This window comes from Ambystoma mexicanum, chromosome 1q, assembly GCF_040938575.1.
Source record: "Ambystoma mexicanum isolate Mex_15411 chromosome 1q, UKY_AmexF1_1, whole genome shotgun sequence".
Taxonomy (NCBI): domain Eukaryota; kingdom Metazoa; phylum Chordata; class Amphibia; order Caudata; family Ambystomatidae; genus Ambystoma; species Ambystoma mexicanum.
The window spans coordinates 35,721,215-35,741,420 of record NC_090922.1 but is presented as its reverse complement, the minus strand read 5'-3'; the positions used below and the strand labels follow the sequence as shown (position 1 = coordinate 35,741,420).

General features: G+C 45.3%; 1 protein-coding gene across 2 annotated transcripts in view; it reads left to right on the top strand.

Annotated features, from left to right (window-relative positions):
• The window catches only part of KARS1 (lysyl-tRNA synthetase 1), a 273,069-nt gene that overhangs the window by 56,842 nt on the left and 196,021 nt on the right, over positions 1–20,206 (top strand). For both annotated transcript variants that reach the window (XM_069635464.1, XM_069635463.1), the window contains one exon: positions 12,353–12,446. In XM_069635464.1, the coding sequence (XP_069491565.1) occupies positions 12,353–12,446 (94 nt within the window). The remainder of the gene's footprint in view (positions 1–12,352; positions 12,447–20,206) is intronic.

The following is a 20,206-nucleotide window of genomic DNA, read 5'->3' as shown; positions in this document are numbered from 1 at the left end:
CCTATACAACTCCATTGCGGAACACTCTTAATTAGGCCTTTGACAAACTAGCACCACTTAAAGCCAGCTATGAAAAAAAAAATGCATATCCGAGTGCAAGTCATTGGTTTTCCCCTGATGTCCTAGCAGCTCGTCCTATTAAACGAGCAGCTGAAAGATGTTGGCAGAAGTTCCCCAAGAAAACATTACAAGAATGTTATACTGAGTGCAAAGAAAGTAACCTTGGAGGAGCGCATTGTAGGAGCTAGATCCTGCACCAGGAGCCCTTTTAATATTTTAGGAGAGCTCAAGGGGAAAGCCCAGGAGCCCCCACTGCACGTGAATGACGCATGGTCTAAAAGAATTCACAACTGTTTTATGCTTAAGGTCAAACAACATCATGGGACAATAGCGTCAAATTCTTCTGATAACCATGCAACTTGTCTCCCCTGGCGCAGAAGCGCTGATTGCTAGCAGTGATGGGACAAATCGTGACAAGGTTTTTTCCTTTAGGCAGGTCACAGTAGAGGATAGAATGCTAATTGTTGAAAAACTAAAGCCTACCTCCTGTAAGGGTGATATATTTCCTGCAACCATGTTTAACCATTTTTTATTTTTTTTTAAGCATAGTTACTCCTGTTACATCGATCATATATCGCTCCTTTTATGAAGGGGTAGTTCCTGAAGGCATTAGAGGTCTGGATCACGCCCCTTCTAAAAAAGAAAAAAAAAGGGGCTAGATCCGCAGGACCCCATAAATTATCACCGCCATAACTGTGCCTTTCATCTTGAAGATTATGGATAAACCTGCTTACACACAATACAATACTTTTATTGAGGAGAAAGGTATCTTATCTAATAGACAATCTGGTTTCCGGAAGAATCATGGCACAGAGACTGCACTTATAGATGTTAAATCAATGTTAACTGGGATCATAGATCAAGGTAGAGCCATGCTATTGCTTTTGGACCTGTCCGCCGGATTTGATCTTGTGGATCATGGGAGACTGGCAGACATGATCATCGAGGTGGGCATATGCTCCAAACCAGCTTTTAACTGGTTTTGATCCTTCTTGGGACCTAGGAGGGCGAGGGTAGCTCATGGAGCGTTTAGGTCAGATTAGTCCTTGCTTGACTAGAGTGCTGCGGGGCTCCAGTGTGTCTCCTTTACTTTATATCTATTCTAAGCTCTTCGACCTCCTGAACAGTATGGGTGTCGATTATGCGAACTATGCAGATGACACACAGATTGTCTTGGATCTTACAGGTTCCTATGAGGCGGATTCTCTGTTGGTATCTAGAGTCTTTGATGACATCAAGGCCTGGATGACAGACAATTTCCTAGCATTGAATGATCAAAAAACAGAGATTCTTATTGTAGGAAGTGCGGCTAAGCTTTTGAACCCTCGATATGGAGCTTTTCAAGTTGGAGGGGCCTTTATTCAGGTTTCTAGCTAAGTTAAGACACTAGGAGTAGTCTTTGACAGCAACCTCAATTTTGACAAACATGTCTGCAACAACCATGCTTTAAATTAAAGACATACGTGGACCTCCGCTTTAATGCCTGGGGTCCAAGGGTCTGGAATGACCTCCCTTTCCCCATCAGGCGATGGGGGTCATGTGTGTGTTCCCTCCTCCTATTGCAAAGGAGATATCTTTCCTGCTAAATAAGTTAAAGCTTGTGCCCTCTTCCCTATCTCCTACTATCATCAACGCCTCGTTCAGTTCCAACAGCATTCCGGCCAATATCAAGGAAGCATGGGTCGCACCCCTTCTAAAAAAAAAAAAAAAACGACACTGGACCCCACAACCCCCACCAACTATAGACCGAATCACAGACAAAATTGCCTACACCCAAGTTCAATCTCACCTCGAAAATAACCAACTACCTGGGGACTGACAATCTGGTTTCCGATCCAGGCATAGCACAGAGACGGCTCTACTGGACTTAAAAAAACAGATTGACGCCATTAGAGATTCAGGAAACCTACATACTATTATTACCTGACCTGTCCGCAGCCTTCGATTTAGTAGACCACGACATATTATGCCAAATAACTTCCACTTTTCCAAAGAAGCAATCACCTTGATTAAATCATTCTTGTCTGACCGTACCTCCTAGAGTGTTCATTGGAGACGAAGCAGCAGATCCCATATCAGTCCCACAAGGGTCCTGCCTCTCCCCCACTCTCTACAATGCATACACTAAATTAATCTTTGCCGCCCTGGATGCGATGGGAGTAATATATACCAATTTCGTTGACGATGCACAGAAACGTATCCCTATCTCAGGTAATCTGGAACAAGACACCATTAGTATAAACAAAATCTACCCACACATCCAAAACTGGATGGCTACAAATAGTCTCTGCCTCAACGGAGAAAAAATGGAGATCTTAATAGTAGGTACACCTTCACGACTCAGTAAGCTCTGGCCAGATTACACTTCCATAGTTATTGACGGTACCCCCATTCCTATCTCTAACCAGGTCAAAACCCTCTGTGTTTACCTTGACTCCTGTCTCACCATGAGCAAACGCATCAGCTCACTTGGCTCCTCCACTGCATAAACAGCTAAACTCATCACACTGAGTTGGCCATTCCTCACACCTCAAAATTGCATCACTCTTGCAAGAACCCTTATACTGACTAAGATCGACTATTGTAATATCTTATTACTAGGGTCATCCAAGAAAAACATTAAAAAAATTGCAACTACTACAGAATAAGGCCCTTTGAGCAGCTCTAGGAATAAACAGGAGATCCCATATATCTCATTAAAGGAAAGGGGCACACTGGTTGCCCATTCAAATACCACACAACGCTCACCATCTCACACAAATGTCACTGCCAATGCCCCGATATATCTGAACGAATGCCTTAAGCGCAAAACAGCAACGAGAACGCTCCGATCCAATGCTAACACTCCCCCGCTTCAAAAACGCCAGAACAGGGAGCTCCTGCTTCCCAGTAGCAGCCTCTAGAATTTGGAACGCTCTCCCACCATACATTTGAAACAAGCCCTCCCATCCTAAATTTAAGAAACTACTAAAAACCTGGCTGTCCAATAAATTCGAACTTGTCCTAGGTACCTATACTATGCCATGCAACCTCTGTGTACCCGCTTAAGACTGCCGTATTGTTGCTCCTCATTCTCTTCTCCTGAGGACTCTGTACAACAATGTTCTTGTGTAACCATTAAGTTTGTAAGTATACTTGTAACCTCTTGTTCTCCTGAAGTTTGTGTAACTTTTTAAGATTGTAAGCATACTTGTAACCTATGCCTACGGGTTTGGCCGTACAACCAAATAAAATAAATAAATAACTAGGTAGGCGACCTTCGACCTCTTAAACGGGCCTGCCAAATCCTGTGTAGAATCAGAGTACAGGGGGTTGAGTTGTGTCAATACTTACCTGCACCCCTAACTCCATTTTAAAAGGTTTCATAACTTCAGAAACCTTTGTATTACTTTAGCTTTGCCACTGCTTAGTCGCACAAGCACTCTGAAAGTTGTCCCCTAACACTTGGAACTGTTCACTGGACCCCAGAGACCATACCTTTTTTTTAAAATTTATTTTATTTTCCAGCTTCACAAACTGTATGGAACTTTGCTGAACTTTTGGGCACAAGGCCTCATACATTTTACGGATGGACTTTTGAAGTTGGGATTGAATCTCTGTGGACCTGTAGTCCTAATACTAATCTGTACCTTCCTTTTCTGGGGTTTGATATGTATTTTGCCCTACCCTAGTGATTTTGCCTACACTAAGCCAGAGTATAGAAAATCTGTCAGTCACACAGGCTTGTTAAGAGTTCTGCAAGAGTCTCTTCAGAACATTCCCTAGGGTGAACACTCCTGCACTGGCGTGGGAGCTCAACGTGGTACTGTCTAAATGGATGCGGCCTCCGTTTGAAACAGTGCATCGAGCCCCTTTAAAGTTTCTTGCGTGAAAGATCGCTTGCTGGTGGCGATCACCTCGGCCAAGCGGTTTGGGGGCGATACAGACACTCTCCTGTAAGCCTCAGTATTTGTCCTTCCATGCCGCTGAAGTAGTTCTACAAACTCATCCTTCCTTCATGCCAAAGGTTCCGTCGGACTTTAATCTCAACAAACCTTTGGATCTTCCAGTTTTCATCACGAAAGAGCATTGCATTTGTTGGACGTTGTACATGCTCTGAAATTCTATGTTGCAAGCAAAAAGGACTTTCAAAAAAGTTTCTGATTTTTGTCAATTTGGAGCTCTGGGACATGGGAAGGTCCTGTCTGAGGCTTCCATCTCCAAAAGGCTCTCTGGCTATATCATGCATTGCTATCGTCTGGCCAACAGATCGCTTCCAGGCTGGCTGAGGACCGATTCCACCAGAGCCATTGCAGCAATTACAGCATTTCTCTCTGGTGTTGCTCTGCTCCACATCTGCAGGGCTGCTACGTAGAGGTCTACCTGTACCTTCAGAATATTCTACTGTATCGATGGGGATTCCAGGGAGGAGTCCCAGGTTGGCCAGTGAGTGCTGCGCAACCTGTTTGCTTGAGCCAAGTCTGTTCCAGGGGTAAGTGTATTGCTTCTGTGATCCTTGCCAACTGTGTGATTGTGTGCTTGTACTGCTGTGTAATGGTATTCATGAACATGTGAATCCATGCAAGGACCCATGCTGGAGTAGAAACAAGTTACTTACCTGTGACTCTTGTTCTCTAGCATGGGTCTTGCATGCATTCACATGCGTACCCGCCTCCCTTCCCCTCTTTGGCCCTTCTTGGTTCATACTGCCACTTTACGTGTGCCACCAAATCTGAATATGGCAACCAGGGGTGGAGCATAGGAGCAAGAGTGTCATTAGCTTGGGCAGTATCACCCAAAGTGACACTGATGGGCTATAGAGGAGGAGTGTTAGAATGGATCTCTGAACTCTGCTTTGGTAAATAGATGTTCAGGATGCCACCCATGTTTAGTGGAACAGGGAACACTTCTGCAGAATTAGCCAAAACAATTCACTGTAGTTTGGAGAGCAGTCAAGGCTAAGTCTCGGGAGTTGTGGGGGTGATATGAGGTCTTGGATGAGCACACACAGTAGGCTGACCAGAATTTCCCTTAGACAAGAGTACATCAAAAATGTACAGTTTAGTAGGCCCAGAACAAACGCAGGTGAGTAATGCAGAACACAGTAATACTTCTACTTAGACACACACTAGGTAAAATATGTAACTTTTTGGTAAAGTACGGATTCCTGCCAAAACCTGTAATGGGGGAAAGCACACACATTTTATCGCAATGGCCAACTCAAGAAATGGGTATCCCTAACTTAAGAAGTCCAAACCTGCGAAGATTGGAGCCTTGTGCTCAATGTTATTTTTGTGCGTAAAAGCGGATGCAGGACAAAGAAAGCACTGATGCAGCTGGTCTCGGGACACTTGAAGAAAGGCAGGAAAGTCGCAAGCAGCGACCGCCCATGTCGCACAGTGACGCAGGAGCACCCAAGTCTTGCGGACTGACGCACGTTTCTCTCTCGCTGCCCAAAGTCGTAGGGACGATGACATTAGGCAAGAAGATGCTTTGCAGTGCGAACTAGCGTTCTCCCAAATCTCGAGCCAAAGCTCAATTTTACAACGCTCCAGCACGGGTGCCAAGGTACAAGCTGGTCAGCCCACTGGATGACCCAGGGACACTTCTGAGAAGGCTTGTTTGCAGGGCACCAAAGAGAAGTTCAGTGATTGGCCACTCAAGAGGGTTGAAGCACCTTTGCAGGTCTTCGGAGATCAAGCGCAAAGCAGGGATCTACTGGGACAACAGTGGGCTCAGGGTGCCAAACCTTCTCTGCACGGTTCCCGACAGTCCTTGGATCTGCTTCGTTTCTCAGTATACTTTGTTCTGCGTAGAGGTCGATTCGGACCTCAGGTGTGATCTGCGGATCTGCATTCAGAGCCCCTTCTCATATCCCAAAGTCCAGTAAGTGCTTGCACCCAGCTGGCCAACGAGATCTGCTCCACTCATGCATGCCAGCAGTGGTCCAATCAGGGACCACTGCGGCTCTTGTGCACACCAGACAACCTGGCACTAGTAGTGTTGATTGGGATCAGACAGTGCCAGCCCTCTTCCTGGGTACCCACAAACGTGACCTGCATTAGCCCGCGAAAAGTGCCGGCTTTTGCGGGAGAATGCGTTCCCAGATAAGGACTCCCCGGGTCACAAAGGGCAAGGCCAATGGACAAAATGGGCAAAGGAGAAGACACAGGCACAGCCATGACGGACACTAGCCACAGTCATGAGCCACACGTGGTAAGGGCGGTATGGCTCAGTAAAAGTTCATAAAAATACATGAAAAAGCTTCTGCTGCCACCAGTCTACTAGGCACATTGTCCAGTTACCAACAAACCTTTAAGGGATGTCTAGGGCCCAAAAACGCAGGGACCCCAGTGCGCAGTACTGTAATGTACTTTGCGCACTGAAATACAGTTAAAGTGGAAACAAAGTCATAAGACTAAGGGAAACCAATGTTTCCCAGTACTGACTGTCAGAAGGAAAAGTCAGTTTCCCCAGAAAGATGAGCGTAAGCCCAGTGGAGCGCAGCTGAAAGCTGTGCTTCACTGCCAGAAAGTCAGTACTGGAGGCTGAAACAAAAGCAAAAAGTTGGGGGGACCGAGGTAAAATGGCAGTGAGTGAAATGTTACCAAACAAGGAGACAAGTAGTTTTTACCTTACAGCTAAACTGCTTTAAATTTACTGAGGATTCCTAGCTTGACTGGGAATATTCATGAGCATGTGAATCCATGCAAGACCCCTGCCGGAGAGCAAGAGCTACAGGTAAGTAACTTGTTCCATATTTCACTCAGTACTCTCAAATCCCAACACGTTCTACAACTTCCCATTAAGTGGTTTCCCCACTCATCAGCAATTCTCTCGTCCAATCTTCGTCTCCACATCCTTAGTGATTCAGTCATTCTTATTCTTCAGATGCTTAGATGCTTAAATTGTTCATTAGATATTTTGTTATCTTGGTTCTTTAACCCGTTCTTGCCTCTGTGGCAATTATAGCCTGTTCTCTACAATAGGTTTGTCCGGCAGCCTCCTGCTACTCCAGTCTACCCTGGTACTGACCTCGCAGGGCTTGGAACCCACTTGGGTAGTCTGCTTTGGTGTCTCACTTCTTACTTCGAGGCCTATTGCTAGTTCCGATCTCTGTATCTCTGTGGCTTTCCCTGTACTGCGAATGGGAGCTTTTCACTCTTCCGGTCTTCCTGGTTTTGGCAGTATTATGTGGGTCGGCCCACCACTGCACCTCTGTCCTCACGTCAGCATGTCTCTCAGTTCCTTGTTCACTGTCCTGACAATGGCTTCCCCATTGTTCGATTTGCTACGCGTTAGTGAGAATTTTCATTTTTAGTGCTGCATTTCTCCAACCTTAGAGACCCCCCCCCCCAGCTCTTTTGCTGGACTTGGGACATTTTTAATTTTAACCCTGGAGTGAGTGAGACCTTTTTCTGATTTGGATTTTGTTTGCACTGTATTTGGAGTCTTACAAGCTCCCTAGGCATCTCCTTTTTGTATGGTGACACGCAGCACCTTCAGTACAGTGTCACAGAGCAATCCTTTAGATTTCTCATAAAATTTAATAAACTTTTCTTGTGTGAACTACAGTTCCCAAAATGTACTTGCTTTAGCTTTCCTCTTTGTAGGTCCAGCACACACCATCTTATTTGAAGTGCTGGTGGGTTACCTATTAGCCCCTTATCTTGCACTCTCATGTAACATATGTTACCCTCACTACTTTAAATGGATGGTGGCAGTGGTTTACATTTTCCTACCATTGTGCTCTTCTACCGCAGGCTGAACCCTCAGCTGCAGTACAGCACCCCTGGGTGACCATTTTGTCAAAATGGCCCCCGTTTTCTTTTTTTTTTGCCATTTTGTTTGAGAGGTCTTTCTTGGGTTTTACTCTGCATTGAGACCGATTCGAGCCTTTTGTTTGTCTTGCCTTTGGCTGGCTTCAGCCCTGAATCCCGCCCCTGGCTCTAGTGTGTCTGGAAGGACAGTATGTAAGGGAGGGTTGCGAAATTCCCGTCCTTTGTCTCTAGGAATGCCTGAAAGCAACTAGTCCCAGCTGGCTGGCTGCCTGGCTGTCCTTTCAGGACAGCCACCCTGCTGTGTGATTGATAGCCTAGGCTGTGCACAAATGGGAGAAACCTGCTTAAAAGGTGAGGGTTTTGGGACTACAGCAAGAGTCTACAACTGGGAGAAACGCCTGACAAAGAAACTGTGACCAAAGCTTGCTGCAACCTCCTGGGCCTTTCAATTGCCCGGTGTAGCCCCGCTGCTGTGCTGAACTCCTTTTTCACCTTGACCGAGAAGCTCCGGATGGAACAACCTCTCCCCTTGTGTTAGCGGGACCAACTAACCCTGAGACGAACTCCACTGGGCCACCATCCCAGACTTGCTGTGCCTCTCCGTTGCTTCGGAAGCTCAGCACCAGGGACTGACTGTCCATAGTCGAGTGCAACGTCTGCCGCTTGCAACCTCTGCCGCGGAACAGATCTGGCCAAAAGCTCCAGGAGACTCACAAGGACCATCCAGAAGCAGGACCTCCAGATCCAGAGTCCCCTCACCAGAGTGCAGGACCGAGGGAGCAAAAAACAGGTGTCCAAGATCCTCAACGGTGCTGTTTGCTAAGCACTGAAACCACAAAGTGCTGCTGAACCGAAAAGAGCCCGTAGCTACCGACGACCTCCCAAGTACAGCGCAGGAGCCCTCCAGACGTCCTCCCTCTTGTCCCCACGACTGAGGCTCAGGAACTAGTGTCTGCACCGCTGTAGCGAGACAGAATCCAGCTGGACCACTCTTTACTGTTTTAGGCTTGGGCTACTTACCTTATTGCTTTTTAGCCTCACTCTTCTCAGTTTGGAATTGCATTGGCTTGCCTCCTTTGAGAGTTGATTTCAACCCTCTTCTCACAGCTTGTGACCCTACAAGTGATGTTTCTAAAGACTCTAACTTGGTGCAAAACTTTGATCTAAGAAGTGCATCAGATCCATAGACTGTGTCCCAAATGACTTTGGCTGTCCTGGCTCCCTGAAGACTCTACTAGTCCGTTGACTTTGATACTGTTTGTCCCTTCATAGGCAGTAGCTTTGTGAATACTGTTACTGCTGGGAAAGGCTAATCCAGATTTCATTGGAAGATTTAGTTGTCCTCACATATACTAAGAAACTGTCTATCCTTTTTCCTTCCCAAACCTTTCCTTTCTGCAACCTCCGAATCTGCAAAGTATACTAGTAAGATATATCAATGCTATTACTGTCCTTGTGATTGAAGTCACCTCGGGGTGTAAGAAGCATACCCAAAGATTATCTACTAACTTGTTTTGATTCTGGAAAGTAATTTTAAAGTATATGTATATTGTTAAAGCGAATTGCCTTTTTAAAGAATGCTTATTTAAAAATTGATGTTCATTTAATAAAAACTATTTATAATTGAAACCTTGAGTGTAAGTGTTACTTTTATTTACGGGTTTCATTTGTACAGCTCACATTTACCCCTCTTGAGATAGGCCTGGCTGCTCAGTCACACTACCAACCTGCGTAGTACAGACCTATACCAAAAGGTGGGTTACCTAATACCAAGCACATAAGTGTTGTGTAGTCTCACACAGTGTGACTGCATCAATTCTTACCCAACACCAGGCTCGGGCATCTCCGATGGGTGACCTCCGCTTCTCGGTGTAGCGTGGGCATTCTGCCATTCAAGGGCTCCCCCTTGCGTTCCGCTCTCTCCCTCTCCTGGCTTCCTCGTCCAATTTTCATAGGAACATTTTAAAGAGGTATTCCCCTTTTTTTCCACAAATGTTTAATTCAACATTGCCTTTATCAAAACAGTGTTTTGTATAAAGGGCAGTCCTGTATATGCGGATAATGTGTCCTGCATAGGGAGTTCCGTCTGGGAATGGGAGTCCTTGTGCTCAATGGGGAAAGTAACTCCCAGTGAGTTCCCACTTACCCAGATCCCTACGGAGGGTCTTGCTCCTCCCTAGCCTCAAAGGGGGTGGCTCCCCCTTTGAGAGAAAGGACGAATACTCCTGATTTGTCACAACTGGTACAAGGTAACGCAGGCACTGATACAAGGTACCCGAATCTAGGTAATAAAAGCAAGCTGGAAAACTGGACTGGAAACGCACAAACTGCAAGGCTGTAGAGCACAGGACTAGAACTGAGGGGAAAAGGTACAAACATAAACAAATGAAAATGTTTTAGTATGCCAGTAGAGCTGCAGGTTGAGTAGCTTAGTTTACCAACTGGACTGAAGACAAATGCACTTAACCCATGTCGAAGGATGCCACACATTTTACCAGCGCTTTTTGTAAAATGGTGTATGTTACCATAAGCCCTTTTGATGTTTGGCACACTGCTGCTGCTAACCATAGGCCAAATGTGCACAGTGAAGCTTTTATTTGACATTTACAAGGCTTGTTTGCAGTAAATGTTTGCTACAATGTCAAATAAGATTCCAACACCCCAGAGTTTCAATGTACAAGCCAGGAAGGTTGAGCACCATGCAAATGGTACTCAACCTTCATAAAGAATACTAGACTATGCAAGTGGTCTATAGGATTTTGCAAATCTTGCAGAAGGAACCTACATAGGCTCCATTTTCCCCTATCCTATGGGGACAACTGGGTCACGGCGCCTACTCAAAGGCCTTGTCTCCCTGAAGCTCCTGTCTGTGGCTGCATCCCAGGACCCAGAAGTGGGTGCCCCTATGTTACCAGAACCCTGAAAACTAGCCAAATCAACCAGAGAATCTACACCACAGGAGCCCAGGCACACTTTGGTTTAGTTTCACTTTATCTGGGAAGCTCCTGAGGCAGTGCTGCCACCATTCCCGTGACCACACTGCCTAATTTGCTTCCTCTGTCCACCTTCTATGGCTGGCTGATCTCTGGTGTGCGTAGTTCAACTCTTCTTCACCCTCTGCTCTTCCTTAGGGACCCCTCAATCTGACACCATCCTCTGAAACTGGTTCCTAACCACAACCACCTCTCGTATCGGCTCTTCTGACTCCAGCCATGACTTTGGGAATTGTCCTTTAAAATGGTCTGGGGGGTCCCATCTGCCTTGGCATGCCATAGTTGGAGACACCTGTGGTCGTTGAATAACGTGCACAGCAACCGCCTCTGGAAACTGCCACCCAGTCTTGCAGCACTGCTTACGCAGTCCCAGGGTATTGCTCTACTGCCCCTTCTGGGCTGCTGGCGGACATTCTTAGTTTCTTTCTTAGTTTTTCTCCTTCCCTGCACCTCTTCATCTCTGCAGGTTCTTGAGTGTCTTCCTAAAACAGAACTCCAGGAAATCCTTGGGGGAGGGCAGGAGGACGCGCTCTGGAGGTAACTGTCAATCCAAATACTGCCCTTATTCACAATACTGGCCTCTTGGTCTCTGGAAACTTTCCTACCTGAATCTGAAAGCTTTGCTTGCATGTTTGCTGTACCTCTTGCGGGAAGGATGTTTTATCGACTCTGAAAGCAACCAAGTATTAAAGTGATCCTTGCTATATTGTTTGATCCCTGTTTTCACAAAGGCTTATTTAATCTGTTAGTGTTTTGTTCTCTGCCTTTTATTTATAAAGATTGTTTTTACAGTGTGTGGAATCTCTCATTTGGTGTCTAAAGTGTGTACTGTACCTATACACCACCCCACTCCATCTTCTTTGAGTTAGTCCTGGGCTGCTCTGCCATGACTACCACTTGTAGTGTCTAGTGAACTTCGGGCAATCAGTAATAGTACCTGAGTCAGGAAGATTTACCTGAGGATCCGTCCAAAGTGGGCAAATTCAGATGACCCCAAGGGCTGGACTGTTTGCGATTTGTCCTTGGTACCACACCTGCGAAGTGCTTGCCACCTTTGAACTCTCGGATTGAAGTTCTGTCAATACAGTAGGGCAACAAAGAGAAGCTCAGTCCCCTGGTGTCTGCAACAAATAAACTCCTGTGTCTGGGTTAGGTGATGAAGGCATGTCCAGGAGCTTCTGCTCAGGTGCGATGTTTTGATATAATTTCTGAAAGCTGTAGGCATGGACCATTTACATCTCTAAGGGTATGAGGCCTTTTCGTATGGGCCATTTTCAGTACTTAGTAGTTGGTGGGATGTGTTGGAGTATGACATTGGGAACTGAAGATATGCAACAGTAACTACTTGGCAGGGGTGGTCTCTGCACTGAGCTGATAAGATATGTAGTACCTAACCATAGGTTACTGTGGGTAAGTGTTTGTGACTCCAGAACTCACTCAGCTGAGTGGGTGGGATGTGGTACGGTTTTTTTTTTATCATGGGGTGCTGGTAGAGTGTTACAATACATTCTGGATGTGACTGAAATTCTGCATTTTTAGGTCGTATCCATGCGAAGCGTGCCTCAGGAGTAAAATTAATCTTCTACGATCTACGCGGCGAAGGTGTAAAACTACAAGTGATGGCAAACTCCAGGTAAGTGTATAAGGAGCCTTACCTTAGAGCAGCCTCTTTGGTTGTGACATAAACTGTGCATGAGAGATACCCTTAATACCAGTCAACTCCTGGTGTTATCCACAAGGTATGCATCCGAGAAGGGCAGCGTTAAGGATTTTATGTGTACATAAACACAGGACACCACATACGTTTACGTACACACATTTTGGTATAAAGGGGAATTGATGCTTCTGCACTTAATTTGTTTTTTTGTCTCTGCATGTCTAACTCCACTTTTCCCTAGTGAGGGATCACCACACGTTTATCTGTAAAGATGTTCCCTTGAGAGACTATTTGCCTGTTAGTGTAGATACACCATGTACCCTGTTTTTGCCCAGTATGACTAAAGTCATCCTACTGCGTGTAAACTACCTGGCCTGCTGGTGGCAGTTATCAGATTTATAGGTTGGGGTGTAGGGGTACACACGGTACCCCAGAGAGGGCTCTACTTAACATCCCACTAAAATCCAGTGCAATGTTGCTGGTTCTCTGTCTTCCACATGTGTGCCTGAATGACAAAAAGGTGGATAGCAGAAACTCTCCCTGTGCTCCCCGGTTTGATATGTAGCCATGGATGCAGGTCTTGCTAGCATGAAATGGTGGCCATAGATGTGAGCCTTACATGCTCATATGCTGCATATGCAGGGACCATGCTAGATCCGACAAGATTAGACTGGAACGTGAGGCTGTCTGGGACTCAAATTGGAATACACTGAATGTAGGCATAACTTTGATTGAAGGCTAAAATTCCCAATTGGCTTCCTATTTCCTATAACCAGAGGGTCTGCTTCGTTGCTTTGTTAATCTCCTGGGATCCATCCCTGAAGACAGAGGAACATTTAAACTTCCTGCTGATCGTAAGGAAGTTATTTTGGTGTGCAGCTCTGCCCAAGACCCTTCTCAAGGTGATGCTCTGCTGAGAAGCTGTGTCTTCCCTCTCTAACCCTGAAAAATACCCTGTGATGGTACCTGCCTTGTTCCTTTGACCAATGGGGACAACATTGTTGACCTGTGCTACCATCCCTACCCTCAAAGCGAGCCTGCAGTGTGTATCTTGGGATGGGAAATGGAGACACAGAGGGGAGAGCAACAGTAACCGGCTACATCATTGGGTCTGGATTACACAGTGTTGGGGAGAATTCTCAGAAATGTGCTAATTCACTTCTACCTTAGAGACCCCCAACTCTTTTTGCTTGACTTTAGGACTATTAATTTCTAACCTGGAGAGAGTGAGACTTTTTTCCCACTCTCATGTCTTTTTCTCTTTTTCGGGCTCTGTGTTTCTTTTGACTTTGGAGTCTGACAAACTCCATAGGCATCATCTTTACATTGTCGCACAGCACCTTCAGTGCAGTGGCACAGGGAAGTCTCTTGGATTTCCCAGAGGTTTAAATACCTTCTCTTGGTTAAACTACTGTTTCCCAGAGCAGTAAAGTGAAATTGACTTCACTTACAATGTGTAACTTTCTAGACCAGCACACCCTATCTTACAATAGGGTGCTGGAGGGGTTACTTAGTATCCCTGGTGTCTCATTTCGCAGGTAACAATTTTTGTTACCCTTCTTACAATTAATGGCTGGTGGCAGTGGTTTACTTTTTACTACCATTGTGTGTTTTTATTGCAGGCTGCGTTCGCAGCCACGGTAAGGCACCCATGGGTGCCCATTTCGTCAAAATGGCCCCCGTCTTCTTTTTTAGCCATTTTTTTTGTCAGGAATGTCCTCCTTGAGATTTACTCTGCGCGCCAAACCAGGTTTGGTCTCTTTGTTTGTTTTTTGTCTTTAGCGGGATTCACGAGTGAATCCTGCCTCTGGCACCAGTATGCCTGGCAGGGGCAGGAAGTGAGGGAAGTACCCGATTCCCTTTGCTTAATCCCCTTGGTTACAGGAATACGCCCAAGGTGATTGGCCGGCTGGTTGTCTGGCAAGGAAAGCCACCCTGCTGTGTGATTGACAGCTAGGCTGGAATGAATGGGAGAAACCTGCATAAAAGGTGAGGCTTTTTTGCTTGGAAGGCAGAGTCGACCACTGGACGAAGGAATCCGAAGAAGAACTTGGAAGAGACGCCTGCTGCAACTCCTGGACATCAACTCCAGAGTAGGCCCGTCTGGACATCCAGGAGCTGAAACACTGAGGAAACACTGAATTGAAGTTTGCCCATTGCTGCCGCTGACCGTCCCATTGCAGAGCAGAAGTCCCCAGAAGTCCTCCCTCTTGTCCCTACGACTGAGGGCCAGGAACAGGTTCTGTAGAGCTGTACGGGAAGAATCCAGCTGGAAAGATTTCCTCTAAGCAGAGGTACTGTAAAGTCTAGAAGAACTTACCCCTTGCTGTGTAGCATTACTTGCTCTCAGTTGAGACCTGTCTTGGTTACCTTGCAGAGTTGCTAAAGCTTTTCCCTTCACAAGCCTCCCAGCTTGTGGCCCTTCAAGTTTTCTATTTTTCAACAAACATTGCAAGACTTTTTACCTACCTGCAAAGAATATCTTCAGCTCCCCTTGAGATTGTGCAAATAACATTGGCTGTCCTGGCTCTCTGATCGACTCCTCTTTACTTTTGACTGTGCTTGGTAAGGTGTTGAAAAGTAGTTGCCTGTTTTTGAGTTATTTTATTAACCTTCATTTTATTCCTCTATTTTATCTTTTTCACCTAACTCAGTATTGCTCTAAATGTACCAGTGACCAATCAATGTCGTGTCCTAGCTATTTAGGTCACCTGATGGTGTAGGACGTGTCCGTTTCTCTTAATCCAATGACACCCATTGGGGATGACAGTGTGTTCTGAAGTATATTTAAGTGTTAAGTGTTTTGCTCCCTTTCCGAAGAAGGCTTATATAACGGACTGTGAAATAAATTAATATTTGTTTTATCAGGAAACCTTCAGTGTAAGTGTTTATTTGGATAACTGTACTGTGAAACTTCGTCGCAACGTTACTGCTCACATTGACCCCTCTTGAGATGAGCCTGGCTGCTCGACCACACTACCAACCTGTGTAGTTCAGACTTATACCAAAGGTTGTGTCCCTATTGCCAGGAGGTCAACGTTATTGTAGTGCACCCAAAGGGTACTGCATACAATATTGCCTAACAACTTTCCTCGAGGAAAGGGTTAATTTACTTTGCATTGGGATGGTTCAAAAGTACTTGCCTTCTTCAGAATATTTGTTTAACCTTTGTCTTATTCCCAAACCCTTTTCTTTGACACCAAACTCAGTATTGCTCTAAATGTTCCAGTGATATGTTAATGTCCACAGTGTCCTAGTTATTTAAGTCGCTTCAGGGCGTAGGAACCCGCTGTGTGCCGTCCCAAATGGGTAATTGCTGATTTTAGAGAAACTACGAGGTGTATTTTGAAGTGTGTTTTTGTGTTACTTGTATATTTCTTCCTTCTGAAGAAGGCTTATTCAACTCACTGTCAAATTAATAATTGTTTAATCAAGAAACCTTGAGTGTTAGAGTTAATTTGAATACTTGTCACTGTGAATCTGTGTAAAAACCCTACTGCTCACATTAACCCCTCTTGAGATCAGCCTGGCTCCTCAGACACACTACCAACCTGTGTAGTACAGACTTATACCAAAGGTTGGGGTCCTATTGGCAGGAGGACATGGTTGCTGTAGTCTCCCAAAGGGTACTGCACACAATCTTGCCTAACACACAGCAAGACTACAACCAAGGGAAGGAACTAAGAAAGGGATGTTTGCACCCCGAAGGATGTGTCCGAATACCTACTAGTGTGGTGGGACTTTAACTGCGCCGACTCCAGTACTGGAACCATTGTTCTTCTGGACCCAGTTGGTCCCACTGTACCACAGCCGCTGCAGATTTTAGTTTCTATGTGGGTGATGTCTGTTCCATTTTTCTTCCACTCCCCTTAGCATAGGAAGTTGCTGTCTATCACTGGAGGCCAGCCTGGGACATCAGGAACTACCAGAAACTTTCTACCGGTAACCTAAGAAACAGGATTGTCGGAAGCAGGTCAAACACCCACATAAGTAGCCCAAACTCTTTCTCAGTGGTTACTTGAACCCATGGTTCATAGAAAAGCATTAGGCCATTGAGGAATGTTGGTGTCTGATGACTGTGTTACCACAGTTATAAACTGCCAAGTACCAACGGAAGTTAAAAGAACTTTTCCCTATTGAAAGACATTGCCCTGTAGGAACGCATAGGGCCCATCTTTAATATTCGGCACAAACAACCATTACCAAGTGGCAACTGCTACCACTGATGAACGTTTTGACTGTGTGCAGGGTTGCTTGGAGGCTTTTAAATATGATATGATATGAAATAAGTTTCCTATAAATCCATGTTTAGTCATTTTTACATACCGTAAAACAGCCTTGTCTTTATTGACCGAGGATATTTACCCATATTTATATCATTAACTTTGATTTGTATGTATTTAAATCCTTTAATGATTTTGGCTCCCCTTGAAGTATCTTCATAAGAATAAATGGCGGTATGCTTGATCTTCCGTTAAGACCAATTTTCTAAACTCTGACCTGGTGGATAGATATATAAGTCCAAGGTAGTTTATTGACGGGAGCAACTCTGGGAGCTGTAGCCAAACCAGTTCAAGGAAGCATGGCTAAGTCTCATGAGGGCGGGAGCCTGTTAAAGGGTCCTCAATGAGTGCACATAGTGAAACGTCAAGGAACACACATAGACAACCAGTAATAAAAATAATATTTATTCATGGCCATGTAAATGAAAAATGACTACTGGCATGCAATATCATCACACCTAAATAAATTATACATGTGTACAATCACTGGAGTAGGCCAAAATACGTAACACACCCCTGTAAAGGAAGTTAAGTATTAGTATGCAGCACTACAGTTCCACAGCGATAAAACACTAACTTTAAATATCCATCCCTAAGATGTATAGGGCCTTGTGCCCAAAACTTTCACCAAAATTCAACACAGTTTTGTGAGGTGGGACCAAGTTAGTGGTGGGCTTCTGAGGTTCAATCAAGAGTCCAAGGGGTTACTTGAATGTACGGATTTCATTTGTACTGCTCATATTTACCCCTCTTGAGATAGATGTGGCTGCTCAGTCACACTACCAACTTGTGTAGTACAGACCTATACCAAAAGGTGGGTTATTCAATAGCAAGCAGAAGTGTTGTGTAGTCTCACAGTGTGACTACCCCAATTCCTACCTAACAGCAGCCCCACTACGTGATCCTGGGGCACTTCTGAGGGCTCTTCACAGGACTCCAGGCTGATGTGGAGAGAATATCCATCTCGACTCCAGGGGTCGAAGCTCCTTCGCAGGACTGCTGAAGATCACCAACAAGACCAGGCTCTTCCAGGACGACAGTAGAAGTTGGTTGACGGGCAATCTTCCAACGGGTCCACGGTCTCCTTGCACGTCTTGCAGCTGGACAGGAAATGAGGCTCCTGCAGGTTTCTTCCAGGACCTCTGAAGAATGGGTGCAGGGGTAATCTTATTACCAAAATTGGTAACAAATTACCAAAAGTGGCAGCAATGTAACACGACTAAGGGGAACAATGTTTCCCAGTACTGACAGTCTGACGAACGTGTCAGTTTCCCCATGACAAATGAGCAAAAGTCATTGTTGTGAAGCTGAAGGCTTCACTGCACTGTTAAAAGGTAAAGGTCAGATGAAAAAATAAAAGCAAAAGGTTTGGGGGTCCATAAAAATTGCGGGAAAGGTGCTGGACAGAGATCTCTCCTAGCAACCTGGAAAAGGCCAGCTTTCACATTGAAGTTTTGGGGAACCACACGCAATCTATCCAGTTTTCGTGGGTGAACTAGCTCAATCAATCAGAAGCCCTTTCTCCTTACATGACGGCAGAACCCCAGATGTGTAATCTTTCTACTACCAGTCTGCCTGCATCACCCTTATGTGATTAAATGGACCAGCACCACTCGTCCAGACAATCCCAAAGCTGTTTCTTATGGCTTTCTTCTCTGTGGTGTATAGTGTATTGACTTAGACCATGTCTTAGGCTCCAGTCATTATGGGCTGTTATACTAATCCATGGTGCATCCTTACCTCCCCACTATGGGCTACGAACTGTCATGCTACTTCAGTATGCTATGCGCCCAGATGCCCCCAGGTTTGGTGTGCTTTATAAATGTCTAAATAAAGAATATGGTATGATTTTGTTTGTCTATGTATCATATCATGTGTTATATTCTGCTTCCATTTGCATGGTCTCCTGGTGCTTTGGCTGATCTGTGTTGCAAACTCTTGGCCTGATGAGAGTTTTATCTGTCCTACTGATGGGATCTGGACATGAAATCACTGACCAATTTTATAGTTTTCCTAGCTTGTCACCCGGTGCTTTCTGAGAGTACCTGGCAGCTGACTTGCTCATTTGGGTTGCTATCAAATTATCAGCCCGTTAGCCCCTACTTGGAGTTTTGTGAGACCCACCAGAGGCTGTGATTTTGAGGGCTGTCCACACCAATATTTTGAAGATCCTTTCATTCTTTATTTGACCTCAAGGTATTGACAGAACTTTTTAAAATGTTTTTGTATTTGGGTTGTATACAAAGCAAAATTACCTTTGAAGCAAGAGTGCTGTACATATTGAGTTCCTTCCTGAACTGCAAGAGCGTTGGTGCAATCTGGATTGCCACTAGGATGTGTTCCGCTCGGCAGGTTTTTTGTAAAATCCAATATGGGACAAGACTTTGAGAACGCCCACCTTTTTAAAGAAACATGTTTACACCATTGGGTTTAGACTGAACTACCCAAAGGTTTGGTAGCAATGGCTGAGCAGCCAGGCTTAGTCTAGGAGGGTGCAGTGCTGTAGTGAGGCACAAAGAACTCCCGTAGTTCAAGGAAACACTCACACACTAGAAGTTATATAATAACATTTAAGCAAGGCAGGTACTATCACACAGTAGTACAAACACAGAATACTAGCAATATCCAAAGTATAAAAATGCTTTAGAACATGTGTACGGTAACACAAAAAGTAGCAGAAAACCTCTGAAAAGTATGAAAACTTTACACCTTCTGTAACTTTAATTCCTACTTAGCCAATTTTAGGAAGAACAACACTACCCTAGGTGAGTTTCTCAAAGTCCAAGGAGGGCACTGGGTTCCAGTGACCAATGGCTGAGGGAGAGAAGGCAGGTAGGCAGTGTACAAGGCAGAGTCTATGAAGATTTCTTAAAGTTTACAGGCGAGAATCTGTTACCTTTTTTTGGGTAAAGAGCACAAAGGGTTGTCCACCCCAATGTAGCTCAAGATAGGCCTGGGAGGGGGGGTGCAAGTAACAGCTTAACTGCAACCCTCCAAAGCACAGGAACAACAAAGCAGGCCCCAGGTAAGTATTGGGGGTTGAACAGTACCTTGTAAGTGAAGAAGATGGTGCAGCAGAACGGTACCCAAGGAGAGGCGACAGCAGACCCTGGTCCAGGATTCTTGGTTTTGGCGACTGAAGAAAAGAACTGGTGATGGATTTGGCGGTTGCACTTGTGCAGTTGGGACACCAGCAAAAGATATTTGCAGGACTGGCTCTTCGGTGCATCTTTCAAGGCTCGGTTGAAGGACGGTAGTCTTGCGGTGGAGTTTGCGCCCTTTTTCGGTCCTCCTCTCGGCTGAGAGGACTTTCAGGAGTGGGATTCAGTCACAGGAGGCCCAGAAAGATGCCTACCAAGTTTGACAATAATGCTTCAGAAGTTGTTGTACTGCAAAATGGCACAGGATCCTGGGCCTTGAGGAATTGCAGGCTGTGGAGGTCGCAGCTTGTCC